The sequence below is a fragment of the Rhinichthys klamathensis genome, unplaced genomic scaffold, assembly GCF_029890125.1.
Source record: "Rhinichthys klamathensis goyatoka isolate OS25496 unplaced genomic scaffold, OSU_Roscu_1.1 h1tg000613l_1, whole genome shotgun sequence".
NCBI lineage: Eukaryota > Metazoa > Chordata > Actinopteri > Cypriniformes > Leuciscidae > Rhinichthys > Rhinichthys klamathensis.
Window position 1 is genome coordinate 738,334 of NW_026607066.1, and position 22,176 is coordinate 760,509.

The following is a 22,176-nucleotide window of genomic DNA, read 5'->3' on the forward strand; positions in this document are numbered from 1 at the left end:
TTAAAAGCCTTCTGACAAACGTCATGTCCTTGAAGTTTTATAAGTGTTTTGCTAATGTTTCCACTCTTATGGCTCCATTAATTTCTTGCCCTGTCCACTTGTTCGCATCCACTATGTAACTTCAAAAACGAGCAAGTGCACTTGGGAAAGTGAAAGCAATAATGGCGAGATCCACAAGTCATTAGAAAAGCTCCTACAACAAGTTTTCTACAAGGACTAAACATAGCGGGTTTGTCGTCGGTGCGAAACGAACAAAGTAAACTTGAGTATTACATCACCAAAATAAAATGTTACACACATAAGAGGGGGAGGGGGGACGGCAGCAGGTTTAGCTTCCTCGCTAACTGAGCAGCTGAGCCATTGGTGGCACTGCTGTAGCATGCAACTGGCTAACTGGCAGAACAGACATTAGCAGCTGATCTCGATGTCATCATTGTTCTCTTACCAATGCCCTGGACTTCAGAGGTCCCGGTAGAGTGCCAGAGAGAACAAAGGCGCAGGCTTTAGGGTGTATTGAAAATGAAGATCAGTTCAAAGAGCGAGTGTAGTGCTCAGTGACTGTGGAGGTCTTCACCAGGTGCTTCCATGTCTGTTTACCAGGCAGCATTCTGGGACAAGAACGTCACTGGCTGACTCCAACAGCACGCATGCACCGAGCACGCCTGTCACTGGACAGGATGGTGGTGTGTCAAAAACGAGAGCGCTGCCTGCCTAGACAGCATTTCTGGCCGTCGTTCACGCGCTTGTTACGTTCCTATGTGTGTTTGTGAGTCATTTGAGCGGTTGGGGCGCTTTCACAACAGCTTTTCGAGCGTCTCAGACGCGCCCTTGGTGCCCAAATAGGCTTTCTAAGTAGGTAGCTCACTGGGTTTTGAAACGCAGCCTACTGCACTTCGCTATAACGTTAGATCTAGAACGTTATTAAACTGCATACATATGACATATGTAGAAATAAAATCACACTAATCATAGACACATGCAGCCGAAACAACTTTAAAATGACTTTGGCTATCTAATAATGAGAAGAAGAAAAAACGTGCAGTTTAGGGAAATGCTGTAACGATTGGTGAATCTTGTGAGTCGGATCTTTACAATGAATAAGGTGAACCGGTTCACAAAGACTCGTTGAACCGAGACCCGTTTCGGATATGAACCGATGAGTGAGTGGGCTAGTATTAAGAGAATATTAAAACATGAAAACGGTTAGGCTACATAATTTCAAGTATAAAGAAAATGATTATTATAAATATGTTGAATATATTATATTGTGTTTTCTCTCTGTAGTACTACTGTACTATTTTAATCAAATAGGGCCTATATTTTTAAATATATTTTAATACAGCTATTAAAATAAAATATCTTTATATTTTACAAATTACAAATTATTTACTTTGTTAATTTATTTATTTAGTTAAATTAATGTATTTATTTCAATTAGTTTATTATTTAGGCTAATTGAATGTATTTGTTTATTTAGGTACTTAGTTGAATCTTTTTTTGTATTTTTTTCTTTGTCTAAACTTTTCCATGGACCCCCTAGCATTCCCTTGTGCCCCCCTGGGGGTCCCAGATAAATAATAATTTTTAAAAAAACCTGTTCTGAATTATGCTTATGAGCTGAATTATGGCTGTAGAAAACTAAACAAATGTTATGGTGTAAGAAATGCTAAAACTTTTTTCTAAAAACAGATCTTTAAAGGTGCTCTAAGCGATGTCACGCGTTTTTTAGGCCAAAACATTTTTTGTCACATACAGCAAACATCTCCTCACTATCCGCTGGCTGCCTGTCCCCTGAACACACTGTAAAGAAACACGATCTCTGTAGGCAGCCCAGGCTCCACAAACAGCAACAAAAACAAACTGCGGCGACACGCTCCCCGAAACATGACAAACAGTTCCAGCCAATCACCGACAAGAAGGACTTGGGGGCGGGGTTTGGGGGGTTAGTGCGAGGATGAGGAGGAGGGAGGGTCTAGCTAGCCTCCGTTTTGTTTGGCAATACTTTAAACGTCAACAAGAAGTGACGTCACCCGACATCGCTTAGAGAACCTTTAAAATGAACTGTTCTAATCAACCTATTCACCGAATAAGTCGGACCTACCACAACACCTCTGTCAAAAACTACTAAACTGCATACTACCTAATGACCTACAGCATTTCTGGAAGACATACTAATGGTTGGAATGTTTGCGCACAATTTTGAAATGAATTTTTGGCGATATAACAATGATAAAAAATGGTAGTTAGGCTGTAGCGATTCATGAAACTTTTAAATTGGATCTGTTCAGTGAATAAGTTGAACCTGTTCACAAAATCGTGCAACCGACACGCTGAAACACATATTATGTCCAGTTCGGAAAGAACCGATTGCTGCATTCGAAGGCCGATTACATCACCTTGGCACGACGAAGGCTGTCCTCATTCGAAGGCTCCTTCAAATGCGGCCTCCAAATGTGTCCTTCAAAATGGCCTTGCCTACCCCAGATTTTTTTTACACTTTTAAATGTAAATATTGTGTTTCAACTTACTCAAATATATATATAAAAAGCAGTTCAAATGTTGCCTTATCTTACTAAGATGTTAATATATTAAGTTTATACTCTTTATTATATACAGAAATGGACCATGGTGAATATATTTAGACAGTTTGTGAACCCTGTTTTGTTTTGAGACAGTTTAATAACTTCTACAAACTCTGTCACTCATCAATTGCAGCGTAACAGTTGCTAGGCGACAAGAACAATCCTCAGTAGGCCAGACCGTCCCACACTTAACGACTAACATTAGTTGAAACATTCTAAGACTGAACTGAACACACTTACAGACTGTTTCCAATGACTGGAGCAGATTTAAAACACAGACTGAACGCAACTGTCTCTGACTTGTGTTTAAAATCTGCTCCAATCGTTGAAAAGTCTGTAAGTGTGTTTAGTTCAGTCTTAGAATGTTTCAGCTAGTCGTTAAGCGTGTCCCCAGCATTAAGTGTGTCCCCGGCTTTAACCACGCTCAGTCCGACCTTCACGGCCTATTAAGACGTGGCCTTCGAAGGATGCAGCTTCTGAATTGAAAAACAGCGAGCTGATAGTAAACAAAACGTAAAAAACCGTTTCAGTCATATTTCTTAATGTAGGTGCATATTAGGCTATATTTATGTTTAATGACGTCCTTATTAGCCTTATATTAATGACTTTGTTTTTAGAAGCTGAATCATGGCATGATGGCAACAACAAAATGAACTGACGTTATGGGTAAAAACTTGCTACGTTGTTGTTTTAACCCGTAGGCCTACTATTTCTTACCATAAATGCGTATTATATTTATGTCCTAAATGACTTAATGGTTTTATAACCTGAATCATGGATACAACAAACTGAACTGACGTTATGGCGTAAAAGAATGGCTGAATCGGTTTTTGAAAAGGTCCTTTTAAACGAACTGTTCTTCTAGTGAACCGATTCACGGAAACGAGACGGACTTCGAACCACTGTCAAAAACTACTGAACTGCTTACCGATACAGCATTTCTGTAAGTCATACGAATGGTTGAAACGTTTGAAAGAGTATTTTACTCACAACTTTGAATTGACTCAATAATGATGAAACAAAAACATAAAAACAATAATTGCTGTGATACGTTGGGTTGGCGGGTTCGGCTCATTTGCTTCGCAACAGAGGCGGAGCGCTTATGCCTTGTGTCCGCGCGCGCCTGTCAATAAAGTTTTTTCGAATAGTTCAGTTAGCCTATTGGAGAATGGGTAGCATCACTGATGGTAAGAATTTCTTTGTTTTGGTGTTTATTTTGTGTTTGCTAGTTATTTGGCGAACCAGTATGATTAATTACAACTGTGCCCGACTAACTTATGTGTTTTTGTAAACTAAAGGAACTTCATGAGATGAAATGAGATCAACATGAGGAATCATTGCTAGTTAGCCATGTGATAAGCTAGAACTGATTCACTAAAGAAATGCACAAAAATTATGTATGTAATCTCGATGGATTCCATCGAAATTATTGTGAATTAGGAAATACTTAGTGTGTGTGTGTGTGCCAGAATTGTATGTTTATATACATATATATGCAAAATATTTTATATATTGTATCAAAGTTTGTCTTTCTTGGAAGATTTCTTTGATCCAAAACAGTCATTAAGCATGTTGTGTGACCATGGCATACTGGAAGATTCAAACTGTAATAACTAAGTTCCCACCACATTTGTTGCTATGTGGTTTAAACATTGACTTAAATGGTATCGTTGTATCTTTGCAGATGAGGTCATTAGGAAGCGTCTTCTGATCGATGGAGATGGAGCTGGAGACGATAGGCGCATTAATGTGCTCATGAAGAGCTTCTCCAAATGGTGCCACTCCAATTTCTCACCAGAGGAAGGGTAATTTAATCTATTATTAAAATGTGTGAGCTTGGGTCAAAATATACACCCGACATTAGACATTTAGACCTTATTCCATTAATTAGTTACCATAGCTTAAGGTAAAAATACTTTTCACGCTTGACTTTGTTGCTGCAGGTTCTCCCAGTATCAAAGGATGTTGACGTCTTTGGCTCAATGTGAATTCTCCATGGGGAAGACCCTGCTCGTGTACAACATGAACCTGAAAGAAATGGAGAATTATGAAGCAATCTATGCGGATATTGGTAAGTCCTCCAGTCGATGTGACTTTGTTTGGTGTCATCACCATTTGTTCAATCACGTAGCGAAATATTCTGATTTGTTCCAATACAGAGACAAGTATAACATCAGCGCATGAAAAAATTGCAGAGTGCAAAAAGGAAATCCAGAGAGCAAAACGGATACGGAAAAACCGCCAAGGTTCAATACAGCTCATTTGGAGAAATCGTAATTATTTTTTTATTTGGTTTTATCACTAATTTATTACTGCATGTCTCGTTTGTAGAGTATGATGCTTTGGCCAGAGTTATCAAGCAGCATCCAGACAGACATGAGACCTTAAAGTAAGTTTGAAATTCTTATTTAGGTGAAATCACATTTTATTCACTGTGTGTTTAATTTGTAGTCTGTGTGTCCTTTATATAACATGACAAACAGGACAGTGAAGTGTTTTTCTGATCTTATTTCTGCAGGCAGCTTGAGGCTTTAGACAAAGAGCTTCAGCAGCTTTCACACATCAAAGAGAATGTGGAGGACAAGGTGAGGGAATGTGGTATTTCTTGATGATTTTCTAGACCTACACCATCACACATCTTACAATATTTACTCTGATCTCTCTCTCTCTTTTTTTTTATTAACCCATCTTCAGTTGGAACTTCGTAAGAAACAGTTCCACGTCCTTCTCACCACCATTCAGGAACTTCAACAGACTTTGGAGAGTAAGTACTAGTAGTTAGTTTATCTGAATAAATTCTAAAGGACACAATTATATTGATCTGAATTCCTAAAACAATTAGTTTTAGTTCAGATCAGGTGTTTATCAGCTGCTGTTGTTATACTGTCTGTTGTATTGGCTTAATTTTGTGTTTGTTCATTTTATAGATGATGAGAAGATGGATAGCGACGACACCCAGGAGAGTCTGAATGACAATGGAGACTAGACATTTGTATTAGGATGTACCTATTATTTTCATGAGCACCAGATGTTCTCATTTTAGTCTTTCTTTTTTTGTTGGTCATGTACAGAATTAAAGTGCTTTCTTTACAAACTGAATCTATGTTTAAGTTATTTAATTTTAGCTTATGGCCCCTTCTAAGTAAACGTTTGGGCTTGTGAGCGTAACATAAACCACCTTTAAACAAATATGTAACTGTGTACAGTAATTGTGTACTGTGCCATTTAATTATGTTTCACTAAACAAAGTTCGGGAGGAGCACGTTCAAATAATCAATCCAATTAACTTGTCATCAACAATCATCATGACTATCCCATCAGCATGAGAGCAAGCATATATATAGGCACTCAGTCGACTCACCTACGTTCCTTGACAGTTTTTCAGCATCCCTCCACCACCCCTCCACCTCACTCTCGGCTTGTTCCTTCCACAGCCAGGAATACGGGGGGAGTACTCTGGGTTCGGGCCAAATACCGAGCCCGGAGCCCTCTCCTCGGACAGCACGCCAAATATGCATACCATTTATTCTATCTGACTTATTTGTAAGTGTGAACTCGTAAAATCCAGAAGCTTCATAAACTAAATTACTTTTACTGTAAACTAACTGTCGTAGTACTGAGAATGTTATAAACATCACCAAAAATAACCACTTTTAGTGTGGTTTTATTTATCGGTGAGGTCAGACCAAAATAACTTTGTATTAAACATAAAAATAGGAAACTATGTACATTAATGCAATAAAAACAACATTTTACACCCAACATTTATGCTATTTAAAAAGAGTTTCAAGCCACTCCCATTAAAGGGACAGTTGATCCCAAAATTAAAATTTGTCATCATTTACTCGGCCTCATGTTGTTCCATGTTGTTTCTTCAAAAGACGATATTTTAAAGAATGTTGGTAATCAAACAGTTGACGGCACAAACTGACATCCACAGTAGGAAAAAAATACTATGGAAGTCAATGGGTGCCGTCAACTGTCTGGTTACCAGTATTCTTCAAAATATCATTTTTTGTGTTCAACAGAAAAAAGAAACTCATACAGGTTTGGAAATACATGAGGGTAAATTATGACAAAATTTTAATTTTGGGGTGTACTATCCCTTTAATGTGTTTGCTGTAACAATGGTAAATCTAAAAGTATTTGGACACCTATGCAATATTTAGAATAACTATATATCACAGAATATCAACCCGTATTTTAAAGAAAGATAGCTCAAGCGAAATATTTCACTGAAATAAATTTAAGTAATATAAATATGTCTCTCAACCAGCAGATGTCGCTACTGCCACAATATTTAACACGACTAGACATGATCTATCAATCTCAGATAATTGGAGATTTATAGAAAGAAATGTGTACAGGTTTGGAACAATTTGAGGGTGAGTAAATGATGACAACATTTTCATTTTTGGGTGAACTATCGCTTTAAGAAATACATTTATGCCTAACTCTTAATTACTGATGTAATGATGTTGTTTAAATGGTTTGTACTTTCTGGCTTACATATTGTATTTTGAAGGTTTCAAATGGGCATGTTAAGAGAAAGGTCACCCTTTTATGGCCTTTGCATCTTCATTTATGCCTAAAATACATTTTGTGGTTGTTTTAATCAGTAGCTTAGTGTCAGAGGATAATTACAAAAATCTCAAATGTCTGTATTTACCATTTGCACAAAACTGTAGTGTTTTAAAGGTTACAAACAAGGCCTCATTTGGCCGTAATACTTCAGAGCTGTTATACAGCACCATAAAAATGGCATTTACCAAATCACTCCAACAAGACATAAAAACTGAAGAAAATTACCTGCAGTGCACTTTTTGTTGCTTGCTTCATTTATGCTCAAATCACTTTTGAAGATCTCTATTGTTTCTGTAACAGACTAAGACTGTGTCTGTGTTGTCACATACATACCTTGAGTATCTCAGAAAAATGACAAAAATATTGGCTCATTATCTGCAATGTCACCATAAGAGCCAAATCTCCATTATCTGGTTTATTCGACACAGGTAAACGATTCCCGCGTGTACAACATCTGATTATCTCCACTGTCTAATTACAGCTGAGCTGTGCACACAGCAAGATGAAGAACAGGAGAGTATTACGCATTCTGCCACATCCATCCTATGAATAATCCAGTGGAGTCCCAGCAGTCAATGCAGTGCTTCTAATTTGGTTCCTGATTTAAAACGTTTAAGCCAAATTCTCCTTGCCCTGAAGAAATGGAGATCAGCTCTCAGGAAGACACATCCAGATGACTCAAACTCAGATTGGATATAAACATGAAGAACATTGTCTCTCCGAGTAAACAAAACATTCCCAGCATAATCTTATTGTCGTGAGGGAAGCCTTTGCTTGGCGTAATTTGTCCGAGGGCTTCTGTGATAATGGGCCAATTAGAAAAGGTACGGAAACATGGATATTTTTCTTCCTCATTTCACAATGTGTCATTCTCAGTCAATGGAGGCCATTATTTCCTCTTGATGGACATGCTAACAAGAAGCCGTGTTTGCCACTAGACTACTGAAAACCCAATGTGTAAATCTGCATTTGCACCCTGAAATAATCTACACTGATAGAAATGTGTTAAAGCTACGGGATTTTTTTTTTGTAGCCACATTTTACAGTTATTTTTAAAGCAAGTTAAATGCCCAGAGGTCACAAAACTAATCTATCTTGTGCCTGTTTCTCCTCACTCCACACACTCTCTTCTTTCACTCTCTACTTTTCTACCAGTAAATGTGACTCCAGGTTGTCCTAATCTTCCTTTCTGAAAGACAGAGCTCTTTTTCCTGAGAGCAACTATAACATGCCGTGCCACATCTTTCCATCGCTATGGTAACGGCACTGAGGTGTACATGAAAAGAAGTCAAACCAATGTGCTGTAACACAGGAGCATTAGATCAGGGCTAGGTCAGAATGGCCCGCTATTGGCAATCCATTCACCCACTAAAGCTGTCCTGACGAACAATGACACTCACAGTACACTATGTGAAGTACCTGAGCTTCGCCAGTCGTATCTCTGAATAAGTCACATTTCTGAGCTGGAAATGTTGCGGCTTGCATCTTTGGCAAGTGAACTTCTCAAATTAGTCGATGGAAGGATCATTGACATATAAGAGTGTTCACGATACAGAAAAGGAAAAAGCTTTTAAAAATCTATGCTTGTTCTATTCATTTTAGTTTTCAAATGGTTTTGAAAATATTTGATTGCATTTTCAAGAAAAGTAGCTCAATCATTATTTGCAAGAGCTATTTTTAAAGGTAAAAAATGTTTTCACAAATATCATGAATTATTATCATTAGGTTTTTGGTCTTTTTGGAAATATTAAGTCACATGACATTTTACAACATAACCTTGCCTTGTCATAAAAGTCTTAAATTATTAGATTATAGTTCAATATTGCTTTTTTCCTTCATTATGATATCAGGACAGTTGTAGCTCCCTGACATTTTGACCTTATAAAACTCATCCAGAACTTAAAAACATGCTTGTCATAAAGAGGTCTGTTCAAGTCATTGCATATATGAATTATATATTTAATATATTTTCGAATAAATGAACAGATTAAAAAAAAAAAGTATCATATCATAGGCCCAGAGATCCATTTTTAATGCATGGATTTTTTAAAAAGGTAAGCTGTCAAATGTCTTATCCTGTTTCTTATCCCATTTCTTAGCATAGGTGTAGTTTTGAATGTCAATTTCTATATAGACATAAACCTTGGCTAAGAAAAGAGGAGAACAGTCATCACAAATCTTATGTAAGCAAGGCCCATGAGAAATCAGATATCGTAAGAGACTTGTATACTGCACCGTCTGAGTGATTGTCCGCTCCTGATGAATTTAGATCTGATTACTGACTTTGTCTATTAACGTAATGGCAGTCAGATAGCCATCAAATTCCTTTGCAAGACTCCTGAGACCGCTGATTCATTGTCGTGGACTGAAGATTCATCAACAGAACAGAAGACACTGCAGTAAGTTCAGTCTAGAGGAATGCACAATATCTTTATTGGCATCAAAGCATCCACACCCACTGATCGAAAATGCAAGTACTGTATATCAAGACAGAAACTCATTCACATTGAAATGCAACAGCAATCAGAACAAGAACATTAACATATATGTCTTGTTTTATAGACTTTGCGGTTAATAAAGCCTCATGCATTTTAAAATAACAGACGATGAAGAAGAGAACACATAAGAAAGCAGGGAAATTAAGTGTTGATTGTATTTCAATCACCTTGTGATCATAATAAAGGTCACTGAATAGACAACATGACCCTGTTAGTGAGGAGAGAAATTGTGTGCAAACTGAAACCAGGTTAATGTCACGACTTCATGCAGTTCATAAATACAGTGCAAACATTAAAGAGCCATATAAATGTGGAATCACAATGGTGCAAACACCAAACCAACGACCACTGGCATGACATTATTCCGGGGATAAGAAATCCAGAAACCTGACAAACAGCAATCTAACATCTATACTGACAAATGAAAACAGAAATCTCTGTTATACAGTGTAAATTACAAACACCTGCATCACCTACTCATCAGGACAGGTACACTTAAAAGTCGACATGAAATCAAAACGGACCCCATTCACTTTCTTAAAGCACGTCCTCTTATCGTGGAAGATTCATCTGTGAATGTTATTCCAAAGATAGTCACAAATATAAATTATATTATGAAGATATTCATAAGGATACTTGATGGAAATGTGATAACTTGGCCTGTTTCTGAAGCAGCATTGCCATTTCGGTGGATGGTGTAAACCAATGGCCATTTACCAAACCATTTTAGCAACTTTGTATTCATAATGGTTCCATTATGTAAAATATGTCACATTATGGAAGTAAAATAGGTTTCAAACGACAATTTATGTTAACTTTATAACACTATAAAACGCTCTGATGGAGCATTTGATGAATAGGAATAATTTTTTGAGGTTGTGGAAAGAGTTTCATGTTTCACGAAGCAGAAACACTATTTAGATGGACCGTCGGAGTAAAAACTTTTGGTCGTAGTGACATTGGTCGCAGCAAGAACTATTGCACTGAGTTTTACATTTGGGTGTAACGACCTTTGTTCAGTAAACTGTGATATTTCGGTAACATTTACAGAGAGGTGAAGTCGAAAAACCATTCAGTACATCTGAGGATCCCTTTCATTCATTTTTAAAACATATTAGTATTATGGACAAACAAGCCTTTAGTTATTTATCTAATCAGAAATAAAGGATGTACTTTTAATATATCCGTTAAACTAATCTCTTCCTTCCTCTCTGGTGCTCAATGTTTGAACTTTGCCCTTAGAAATGGGTCCCCCCCTGTAGTAGGGGATTACAAAGAGGCAGATGGGGTTACTGATTGGTGTAGGAGACGGGCCCACTTGAAGCATAATTTCCCACCTGGCTGTACTCTGATTGGGCGAAATCCCCCGTTCCAGTAAAAGCAGCTCCTGATTGATCAAAGCTTCCCTGGTTGTAGACCTGCTGGTTGAAGGCCGTGGCTTGTTTTTCTGAGGACGAGGCAGGGTACCTTGCTGTGCCTCCCTTGTGCCATCCAGTCTCTTTAAACACAAACCAGATGTTTCCAGCCCACAGTACGAAGTTCAAATAGCCGAATACCTGTGGAAAAAATGCCTTGATGAATACATTACAAGAGATGAATATTTATTTTTTAAAGTGTTTTAAATAAAATTGTTGAACTTCAGTAAATTATATTTAATTTAAAATAAAATTATTTTTATTTAATATATAATATATATTTCAATACACACACACACACACACACACACACATACAGTATAATATGGTCATGCTTTGATCCTCATGAAACATTTCTTATTTTTATAATGTTGAAAACAGTTGTGCTGCTTAATATTTTTGTGGAAACCATGATATGGACTGCATTTACTTGAAACAATGTAAAAGTCTTTGGGTTAGGTGTACACACAGTGATATATGATTATTTTTTTCTTATCAATATTAAGTGTTGTAAATGAAAGTCTAGACACCCAACAGATATGTGTGGCTATAGAGTGTCAAAATCTTAGTGTCTCATGCCTTACCACAGATGTGTTCAGGCCAGACCATCTGGGTCCGTACACTGAGCTGCACTTGTTTGTCTGCACCTTACATGCAGACATGAGCAGAACCACCTCATCTGGATCAGTTGCAGTCTTCACATCTGAAAGCCCTTTTGCCCATGCAGATGAACTCACTAACCACACAAATGAGAACACCACCGTCACTATGAAGTCCTGGGGAGCATGAAGAAAGTGTGTTACATGTATTATTTGTCAAATTCTGTTGCTAATTTGAAGAACTATTTTAACATTAATAAAATTACAAACTGCAGCTTTAAACTCAATTACAAGGATTTGCATGCAAGAATGCATTACTATATTAGCCTGGTTAAAACCAGACCATTCTCAGTTGTAACTGAGTTATGGCAGAGAATGTCTAATTGAAGAGAATTGGCACTGTCTGGTTACTTCCGATTTCTGGACTGGCTGCAGTAACACGTCTCTGTCCATGCGGGGGCGCTCACAGGCGAGTGCAGAATGAATGGGAGTCTATGGGGTTTCACCCCCAGAAATCCACTTTTCTCAGGATGTATTTTTTTGTCAAGTAATTTGAAAGTTGCATTCAAAAGGGAGGGCTAAGATAATACACTCAGCTGAAAATTGCATTTTTAAGTTCACTTATCTGTTCTAAAAATCTGTTAAAAAATGTGATGACGTCACATAATAGCAGAAGCGTGTTCCGGCCAACAACGGCCTAACCTGTAAGAAATCGAAAGGACATAAGTACTCGTTCATTCGACTTTTGGCCTATAATCTATATTGAACTTGCGGAATCAACAATAAAATCTATGTTGATTCAACGACAAGCAGGAGAAAGAGATACATTTAGCCATTTAGCTCCATAGACTCCCATTCATTCTGCACTCGCCCGCGATCACCTCCAGTGGAATTCTAATGGAACTGCAACCAATATGATACACAATGGGGCTAATAGGAAGTGCCAAGGCTCTCCGTTAGACGGGCTCTGGTTATGGTCTGGCAAAGCGTCAAAGACAAATCATTTCCAGAGGGGCGTCACCAACGGACGTCGCAGATAGACCTAAAACCAATCAGAGCGATGAAGGAGATGACGTATGCAGAGCGACGGAGAAACATCTCTGTTCTTTGCTAGGTTTTTAACAAAAAGGAAACGTTTAAATTGCTTAAAACAGACGCGATAGCTGATTCGAACGAGTGATGTTCGACGGCGGCATCCATCTTTGTAATGTAGGCTACAAAATCTGCTTCAATATCCCAGCGCTGTCGTCATCGTGTAAAGCCCGCCCCAACGTTTCTGATTGGTGCCTCGATTTCGACGGATTGGAAATGGGCTTGAATGAGCTCTTTGCCAGACTAACTTTCAGAGCAAATCTAAATTTGCCGGAAGTTGTCTGGGTTTTCCCAGGCTATTACTATATGCTAAGTAGGACTAAATTGAATGTGGGTGTTTTACAATAAATAGCAGCTCATATCTTGTATGTCAGTCTTCTCTAATAGCAAGTCCACAAAGGGTTGAATGTTTAGCTTGTCTAAAATAACACCAGGGCTCACAATGAGAGGTCCGCGGTTGTTTTCGCGGTACTTGTTCTGGAAAAAGATGTAGACCACTGTGGCAAGCAGGGAGTAGAGAAAGGAAAAGACAGCAATGGTGACGAAGAACTCTGCGGAGGAAGAAAAATCTCCAATCAGGTAAAGCCGCTCTTGCCTTCTTCCCTCACACATCGGCACGTCAAAATCCACCCGGTTCAACCTGTTTAATGTAAGCCACAAAAACATCATGCTTTTTTATACAGTTTGCAGTCAGGTATTCTTCAGTGTCAACACAAGGCTAGAATAAAATAATGTCCCTTTTATGCTTTTTTATATGTTTCCTTTCATGTGTGTAATATAAATGTATGTGAAAGGTCTGTAAAGATTCAAAGATCGAAGTGCACGATAAATGGAGTTGTTGTCTTCCAAAAGAAAGAACCGATTCGGAACTGCCTGGAACGAGTTCCAGCCTTACTTCCTGTGTAACAGAGACCTAGTGAGAGCTGTGCAGGTAAACCTCACTCCCCTTGCCTCAAGTGGCACACTAGCGACTGACGCTAGAGGCTATGGTCTTTAGCGTACTTGTTAGCGTGTCCGCCTCCCATGCTAAAAATGCCGGTTCGAATCCTGCTCAGAGTGGTGCGAGTAGTACTGGAGGAGTTACACCTGCTCAAACCAATGTAGGCTTGTAATAAATTTGCATATTGCCCACGTATGTACCCCTTAAGGGCCAAGAGGCGCACTAGCGACTGACGCTACAGAGGCACACTAGCGACTGATGCTATCATTGGCTGCCCAAGAACAATGTCTACTTTGACCCACCCTCATACACTGCAGTTGTAGCTGAGACCTGGAAGTGTTTGGTTTGTGTTGTCAGCTTGTCAAGAAAGACGCTGTTCTCTTACGAGAGGTTCTCTCGTATTGCGTAAGCTAGCTTACGCTACGGAAAGATTAATCTTTTCTGAAATATTGAAGCCAAAAATTATCCTTAAAGCTGCAGTCCGCATTTTTTCCTTTGTCGCCATCTCTGTTCGAAATCTGCAATTGCAGTCATTCGCGGAATTATCAACTTTACATGAGTTGTAGTTCGACACGGCACAGCGCGGATGAACACATTGAGGAGAGTGTGCAGCTGTCAATCACCGCGCTGGTGTCGATACTGGCATTCAGAATCACAGATTTTTCTTTTTGGAAGTGTGACTAACATAATAATTTTCACCGGAAAATGTCATCTGAACAAGTAAGTAACATCCACTTTTGTTCTGGTTATGACATTGCAGTAAATCGCGCTGATTAAACGCGTATCATCACACAAAACCGTGCAAATTATACTTTGTTCTCAACTTGTTAATGTTAACAACGTCAGCATTGCGTGACTACATGTAATGTCCTTCCGATATGTATCCTTGTTTTCGCATGGGTCCGGTTGCAGTCTCTTATTTTCTGTAAGTTAGCCACTCCGAACGAAGTCTTTTGCATTTTACAACGGGTGAATCTGTTGTCACTGGTGATTGTCGTTTGAACCTTTCTGGATCCGCCATCAAATTGATAAGTTTAATTGTATCAAGTCAAGTGCTGTGAGAAAAGGCTATAAATCTCCACCTCCAACATCCTCACACACAATATAGCCGACTAGCCGAGACTCCTTCTTTATGTGTACAGATGTGACAGATATGACACAAAGACATGCTCGAATCTCCCGCGGAAATCCACCAGTACCACTGGAGTTAAAAACATTATTACAAGCTTACCGCTTTGAATCGAGCTAAGGCAAGCAGATAGCGTTGAACACTGGCTGGTTATGTATTTTCTCAAATATGTATTTCGGATCATTTTTAACCCAAAAAAAGCTACGGACTGCAGCTTTAATTTTGTATCCATTGTCAACGCAGTGCAGCAGCTGCAGACCTTGAGCGGGCTAGCTAGCGAGCTCATTGGTCGCTCTGCGGCAACTGCTGCAGCCTATGGACGGACAGAATGAACTCGCGTCCAATGAGAGGCGCTCGCGCCTTCATCACGTCACAGCCCGCCAAACTGGGCGTGGCTAGAGTGTATATTAGCGAGGTCCAAAGGCTGCATCCCTGGTTTTCATCTCTTCAGCGAAGCTCTTCGCATCTGATTCACAGAAGCCGCGTCGCCGTCTGAGGGGCATTTTAGCGAGCTTGGACAGCGCTTGAAGAAGCCGGCCGCCTTCGCCACCTTCAGCCATCCGGCAAGCTACGCCATCCGGTGACGTATCCTTTTTTAGAGCTAAGCTAGTTCCTCAGGGAACTTCACAAAAGAGCACGAGCGTCTTTATAAAGATGCCTCGCACCACCTGCGGCTCATGCCGCGCCCCTCTCAGTGCCGGAGACCGCCATCTCATCTGCGTTCTCTGCCTGGGACTGGAGCACGCAGAGCTCGCTCTCGCTGACGGCGGATGTGACCTCTGCGAGGAGCTTCCGATGTCGACCCTGCGGGCTCGACTCGAAGCATCTAAAGTCGAAGCCGCCGCGCCGCCTTTCGTCTCGCCGCGCAAGAAAAAGTGCCGCTCCCAAAGGCCGCCGGAACCGATGCTAGAAGCGACCGTCTCGCCGGAGCCTCTCCCTTGAGCCTCGCCTTCACCCCCCCCCGCCCTCCCCGTACGCGCAGTTGCCGCCGAGCGGCCGCACTGCTGCCATCTCGGACGACGAGGCGGAGGTAAAAGACTGCTGTTCCGTCTTGGCTTCGGACAGCGAGGAGTGGTCAGGCTCTCTCGCCTCCTCCTCGGCCCGCGAATCCAGCAGGACCCGCGCCGGAGTCGAAGAGGAATTAATGCGCCTCCTCACACAGGCCGTCGACCGCCTCGGGCTCGAGTGGTCACCGCCCCCTGAGCAGGCCCCCAACAGACTCGACGGCTGTTTTCTACAGAGCCGTCGCCGCGCGGCGCCCGCGGCCCGGGCCGCCCCCTTCTTGCCGGAACTCCACGCCGAGCTCACTAAGTCGTGGAGCGCGCCTCTCTCGGCCAGGACCCGCTCCCATGTCTCCACCTCTCTCTCTTCGGTGGATGGCGCCGCCGAGAAGGGCTATTCTTCCATCCCCCCGGTCGAGGATTCGGTCGCAGCGCACCTTTGCCCGCCCTCCGCGAGATGGCGGTCTAAGCCCACGCTCCCGTCTAAGGCCTGCAGAACCACTTCCGCTTGTGTTGGCCGCGCTTATGCCGCCGCCGGCCAAGCCGCATCCGCTCTGCATTCCATGGCCGTCCTGCAAATCCTCCAAGCGGATCTGCTTCGGGAGTGGGATGAGAAAGACAGGCACCCAGAGGCTGTATCAGACTTAAGGAGCGCGACGGACCTCTCTCTTCGCGCCACAAAAGCTGCAGCCCAAGCCCTGGGAAAGTGCATGGCCTCGCTAACGGTAACCGAGAGACATTTATGGCTAACGCTTGCCGACATGGGAGAAACTGAACGCGCCACGTTCCTCAACGCGCCGCTCTCTCCTTCCGGTCTCTTCGGGCCTGCGGTGAGTGGCATTATTGACCGTTTCTCGAAAGTCCAGAAAGCCACCCAAGCCATGAACCTTTTCCTGCCTCGTCGCGCTAGCTCCTCTGCAGGCCGCCCACGTGACCAGCCTCCTGCACGAGACTCTTCACAGCGCCCAGCTCAGCACAGCCAGACCTCTCAGCGTCGCCAGGGCGGCCGCCCTAGATCGCGCTCAGACAGCTGCGCAGACCGCCGCCCCCCCGCGGGCCTCGGCCTCGGATCACGCTGAAACCTGAGAAACCGAAGTCCTCCTAGCTGCGCTGAGAAAACGACGGCTCAGTCCCACCGTGGCCGGACCGCCGTCAAAGCTTCGCCCCCTGTCAGTCCCCTTCTCTCAGGCTACTGCAGTGGTGTATACAGCAGCCAACAAGCCGGTGGTGCTACCCGCTTGCCTGCACCCAAACGCCGTTTTTACGGCGACCCAGAGAAATCTCTTAAAGACCAAACGTGCCTTATGTGTAGAAAATGTGCCCACAACCCAGTGTTCACCCCTACACACAAGCATTACACTACCCGTGTCCCTATCAGAGCCCACTCACATAAAGCGGGTACAGCCCGCTCGAGTGTTAGTCAATGGCCGTGTGACAGAGCGGGCAGAGAGGGGGCGCGCGCACGGGCTCGTGGGCGCGCCCCCTCTCTGCCCGCTCTGTCACACGGCCAGCCATCACCTCTCTGTATATAAGTCCCGTGCCCGTGACTATGCTCGCGCATCACTTAACAGATGTGACTCTTTCCCCATTCACCTCAATCGGGAAGTCACTCACAGACAAGCCTGTCCCTGCTGTTTGCGAGCCGTCATGCATAAGCACAGTAAGCGCGCTCACACATTCTGTTCAGCTCGCTGTGTGCGGCAATCAGGGCGATTTGGCCATTCACCCTCTAGCGTTACGCTTCAAAGCGTGGGAAGCTATCCCAGGGATACCCAAATGGGTGTTAAGCACGATAAAACAAGGTTATTTGCTACAATTCGATCGCCGCCCTCCCCGCTTCCGAGCGCGGCTCGAAACGACTGTGAACACGGCAGCAGCCTGCATGCTTCGTTCAGAAATAGCAAACCTTCTGTGCAAAAGGGCCATAGAGAGAGTGCCGCCTTCTCTGAGCGAGTCGGGGTTTTACAGCCGTTATTTTCTTGTTCCCAAGAAAGACGGCGGCCTCAGAACGATTTTGGATCTCAGATTTTTGAACAGGGTGCTCGTGAAAAGACCGTTCAAAATGCTTACAGTCAGGAAACTCCTCGCGCACGTGCGCCAGGGGGACTGGTTTATATCTCTCGATCTGAAAGATGCCTATTTTCAGATTCAGATAAATCCCCGTCACAGGCCATTCTTGAGATTCGCCTTCGACGGTCAGGTTTATCAATACACCGTCCTTCCGTTCGACCTGTCCCTAGCACCCCGTATTTTTACGAAGTGCATGGACGCGGCACTCGCACCCCTGCGGAGCCAGGGCTTGCGAATACTGAACTATTTGGACGATTGGCTGATTTTGGCACAATCACAGACGGAGCTACTGTCTCACAGGACAGTTCTCCTCAGTCATCTGAACAGCTTGGGTCTCACAATCAATTGGACCAAGAGCTCACTTCAGCCCAGTCGAGCGATTTCCTTCCTTGGAATAGAGCTAGACTCTGTGGCTATGACGGCTCGCTTATCAACACAGCGCGCGCGCCATGTTCAGCGACTAGCCGCATCTTTTCAGATGAACAACCTCAGCCTCAGCAGTACTCCAGCTGGGTTTACTGCGCATGCGCCCGCTTCAACATTGGCTAAACACCCGCGCGTTTCGCCGGGCTTGGGCCACAGGCCGCCAGCCGATCAGAGTGACTCAGACCTGTATCTCAGCTCTGCAGCCCTGGACAGTGGCCGAATGGTACCAGCGGGGAGTGATGATGGGAGCTGTATCTCGCCGAAAAGTCATCTCGACAGACGCGTCCAACACGGGTTGGGGCGCGGTCTGCGAAGGCTCACCGGTGTTTGGCCTATGGTCAGTACAGGAAAAGCTCCTTCACATAAATTGTCTGGAAATGATAGCGGTCGAGTACGCGCTCGTGCGCTTCCTCCCGGTCATTCAGGGTCACCACGTCCTGGTCCGTTCGGACAACAGATCTGTGGTATCCTATCTAAACCGTCAAGGCGGCGTCAGGTCCAGGAACCTCTTCCACCTGACAGAACGCATACTGAGTTGGTCCCAGTGCCATCTGCGCTCGCTGAGAGCGACGCATGTGCCAGGCCACCTGAACGACGGCCCAGACAGACTGTCCAGAGACAATATTCCCCCAGGGGAATGGTCCCTGCACGCTCTAACAGTTCAGATGCTGTGGCGCCTATTCGGCAGAGCAGAGATAGACCTCTTTGCGTCAGAGGAGAACTCTCACTGCCCAGTATTTTTCTCAAAAAGCGCAGTATTTTTCAACCGCCCGCTTTACGCCTTCCCTCCCATCTCGCTATTACCACAGGTAATACAGAGGATCAGGGAAACGCGCTGCTCGGTGCTCCTCATAGCCCCACGCTGGGAGAATCAGACATGGTTTCCGGAGCTTACGCAGCTGTCACTGACAGCCCCGTGGCCCATTCCAGTGAGATCAGTTCTCCTCTCTCAAGCTCGCGGCACGATCTGGGATCCCCACCCAGAGCGCTGGGCGCTGCACGCGTGGGTGATCAACGACTACCCGTCGCTTTGCCAGAGGGCGTTATGAACACTATCATACACGCTAGAGCTCCCTCCACGAGAAGACTCTACGCGTCCAAATGGTCTGTGTTTTTAAAATGGTGCACCGACAGAGATCTGGATCCATGGACATGTGGGGTTTCGCCGCTGCTCGTGTTTTTACAAGAGCTATTGGATAAGGGCAGGTCCCCATCCACGCTCAAAGTATACGTGGCGGCCGTGGCGGCCGTCGCGGCGTTCGCTGAACCCCTGCACAGCCGGTCACTGGGAAAAAACGAGCTGGTCATCCGTTTCCTCAGGGGAGCTAGAAGGATGAACCCCCCGCGCCCCCCATCGGTTCCTATCTGGGATCTTTCTATAGTTCTCGAAGCTATGAAAGCCCCTCCTTTCGAACCGCTTCAATCCGTGGATGTGAAATACCTTTCACTCAAAACCATTTTTCTGACTGCCTTGTCATCAGTTAAACGTGTGGGAGACCTTCATGCGCTGTCTGTCAGCACTGCGTGTCTTGAGTTTGGACCAAATGACTCCAAGGTCATTTTAAAACCTAGACACGGCTATGTCCCCAAGGTGATCGGTACCCCGTTCAGAGCGCAGATCATTTCCCTATCGGCTCTGCCAACATCCGATAGCGAATGTGACGCCAATCTCCTCTGCCCTGTGAGAGCACTGAGATTGTATACTGCGCGCTCTGCCTCTTTCAGACGCACTGAGCAGCTTTTCGTTTCGTTCGGAGGGCGCGCCAAAGGTCTCGCCGCCTCGAAACAGACACTGTCTAGATGGATAGTGGACGCTATTGCTGCTGCGTACGCGTCAAAAGACCTGCCATGCCCGTTAGGCATTAGGGCTCACTCCACTAGAGGCATGGCCTCCTCATGGGCGTGGTCCAGCGGGATTTCCATTCACGACATATGTGTGGCAGCGGGCTGGGCTTCCCCTTCCACCTTTGTCAGATTTTACAATCTGGAAGTACCCGCCCTGCAGGCGAAATTACTAGCGGTCTAATACGCTACAACTCTCCTGGTGAGCTGCACTGATGGGAAACTCTCCACAGACCGACACTGCCGCTCTGTCTCTTTCCCACTATGTGCTTATGTATTACATATACACTGGCCCGCACTCTTGCTGACCAAAATGTTTTCCCCACTCATAGGGCTCCCCGGGGTTTCCCCCCCTGGGCTCATGCTGTGGATGCTTGGCGCGCACGGCGTTGACAATGGGTTCCCGTAGCATAAGCTAGCTTACGCAATACGAGAGAACCTCTCGTAAGAGAACGAATCGGTTACCTAACGTAACCTCGGTCCTCTCTAGATGAGGGAACGAGTATTGCGTAGCCTGCCGTGCTCGTGCCACGAGCGATTTTTCGCTTCATTCTATGAAAACCAGGGATGCAGCCTTCGGACCTCGCTAATATACACTCTAGCCACGCCCAGTTTGGCGGGCTGTGACGTGATGAAGGCGCGAGCGCCTCTCATTGGACGCGAGTTCATTCTGTCCGTCCAGAGGCTGCAGCAGTTGCCGCAGAGCGACCAATGAGCTCGCTAGCTAGCCCGCTCAAGGTCTGCAGCTGCTGCACTGCGTTGACAATGGATACAAAATTAAGGATAATTTTTGGCTTCAATATTTCAGAAAAGATGAATCTTTCCGTAGCGTAAGCTAGCTTACGCAATACTCGTTCCCTCATCTAGAGAGAACCGAGGTTACGTTAGGTAACCGATTCGTTTTCTGTGCTGCGAAAGCAAATCCACATTGCATTCACTTTGAAAGGATTGTTACACCATTGTTACTGTTCATATCACTGTGTAAACAAGTGCTGAGGAAACCCCCGGAGCTGAAATTCAAATATGGTAATGCCATTTCTTTTCCGAAACACCTTGTAAGCGGTAGACCAATCACAACCGATTTGACTATCTGACCAATCAGAGCAGAGTAGGCTCTTGAAAAGGTGGGGTTTAGAAAGACCTGATTCAGACACTGTGAGAAAAGAGGCGATGCTGCAATGTTTATTATAAGAAAATTGAATTGTTTTTGACTTTGGATGCATATAAACATTATAGGAAACCTCCAGAAAATTAGGCACTTTAAGTTGCTGTCACAAGGTTACTTTAGTTCCTGTCTATTTCTGCCGTATCCTCCTTAGATTACTATGAACTTGTCAACTCTAGTGAATACAGCAGGACCTGAGGGCTACTTCAAAGCATTGCATTACTGTGGGCATCTTGTGTGTGTTCTTGACCTTTCAGGGCAAAAAACCCCAAAAAACAACAACAACTTGGACGCATAATGAGGCTACAGAAGAATACAAGTCTGTCGAAAACATTTTCAGCCTACACAGAATTATAGTGGTGATTCAATACAGAACTCTATTGTCTTCTGTTCTTTAAATTGAAATGGTATGATTTCGTGTAACTTTATTACCACAATGGATAACAATGAAGACAGACCTGATGCATGATTCTAGCGTATGTGTCAGCCAACTCATTTATTGAGTACAAATGGGTGAGTGTGTTTCTGTCTCTCAGAAATAATTTCTCATCTCTGAAAGTGCTGACATTTTTTTTTATATATTTAAGACAGAGCTGTAAATACTGAGATACTTGAAATGGAAGATATGGCTTGGTTTTCAAAAAATTTAATTTAACCATGAATTTATTCACACGCAGACAAACAGGCCTTTGGAAATATGGTAAATTTATTAATCTTTCAATTGGTAATCAGTCATATACTGTATTTGGGCATGAAAATACTGAATATACCACTTTGATTCACTGATTCAAACTGAATTAGTATTTTAATTTGATATCTCCATTGTATACTGT

The 22,176-nt window shown here is 43.4% G+C and overlaps 3 protein-coding genes across 6 annotated transcripts in view; 1 reads left to right on the forward strand and 2 right to left on the reverse strand.

The window, feature by feature from the left end:
* The window catches only part of LOC130075963 (ataxin-7), a 41,679-nt gene extending 41,046 nt beyond the window's left edge, over positions 1-633 (reverse strand). Inside the window, exon 1 of one of the 2 annotated variants that reach the window (XM_056240834.1) lies at positions 446-633. The gene's annotated coding sequence lies outside the window, so the exon portion shown is untranslated. The remainder of the gene's footprint in view (positions 1-445) is intronic. The other variant, XM_056240833.1, reaches the window with a different exon arrangement.
* A 3,005-nt stretch (positions 634-3,638) lies between these two features.
* Positions 3,639-5,681, forward strand: thoc7 (THO complex 7). The gene is made up of 8 exons (XM_056240797.1): positions 3,639-3,769; positions 4,267-4,387; positions 4,526-4,653; positions 4,742-4,828; positions 4,914-4,971; positions 5,101-5,167; positions 5,277-5,346; positions 5,510-5,681. The coding sequence occupies exons 1-8, from the start codon at positions 3,685-3,687 to the stop codon at positions 5,566-5,568; spliced, it is 675 nt and encodes a 224-aa protein (XP_056096772.1). The 5' UTR covers positions 3,639-3,684; the 3' UTR covers positions 5,569-5,681.
* A 5,029-nt stretch (positions 5,682-10,710) lies between these two features.
* Positions 10,711-22,176, reverse strand: part of synpra (synaptoporin a) — a 39,391-nt gene continuing 27,925 nt past the window's right edge. For all 3 annotated transcript variants that reach the window (XM_056240802.1, XM_056240804.1, XM_056240803.1), the window contains 3 exons: positions 13,212-13,410; positions 11,664-11,855; positions 10,711-11,220 (listed from right to left, as the gene is read on the reverse strand). In XM_056240802.1, coding sequence (XP_056096777.1) covers positions 10,954-11,220; positions 11,664-11,855; positions 13,212-13,410 — 658 coding nt within the window. In that variant the 3' untranslated portion in view covers positions 10,711-10,953. The remainder of the gene's footprint in view (positions 11,221-11,663; positions 11,856-13,211; positions 13,411-22,176) is intronic.

Coding starts and splice junctions, on each gene's coding strand:
- thoc7 (XM_056240797.1), top strand. CDS start 3,685: ATGCCTTGTGTCCGCGCGCGCCTGTCAATAAAGTTTTTTCGAATAGTT. Junction 4,829..4,913: donor GATACGGAAAAACCGCCAAG/GTTCAATACAGC, acceptor TCTCGTTTGTAG/AGTATGATGCTTTGGCCAGA. Junction 5,347..5,509: donor ACTTCAACAGACTTTGGAGA/GTAAGTACTAGT, acceptor TTCATTTTATAG/ATGATGAGAAGATGGATAGC.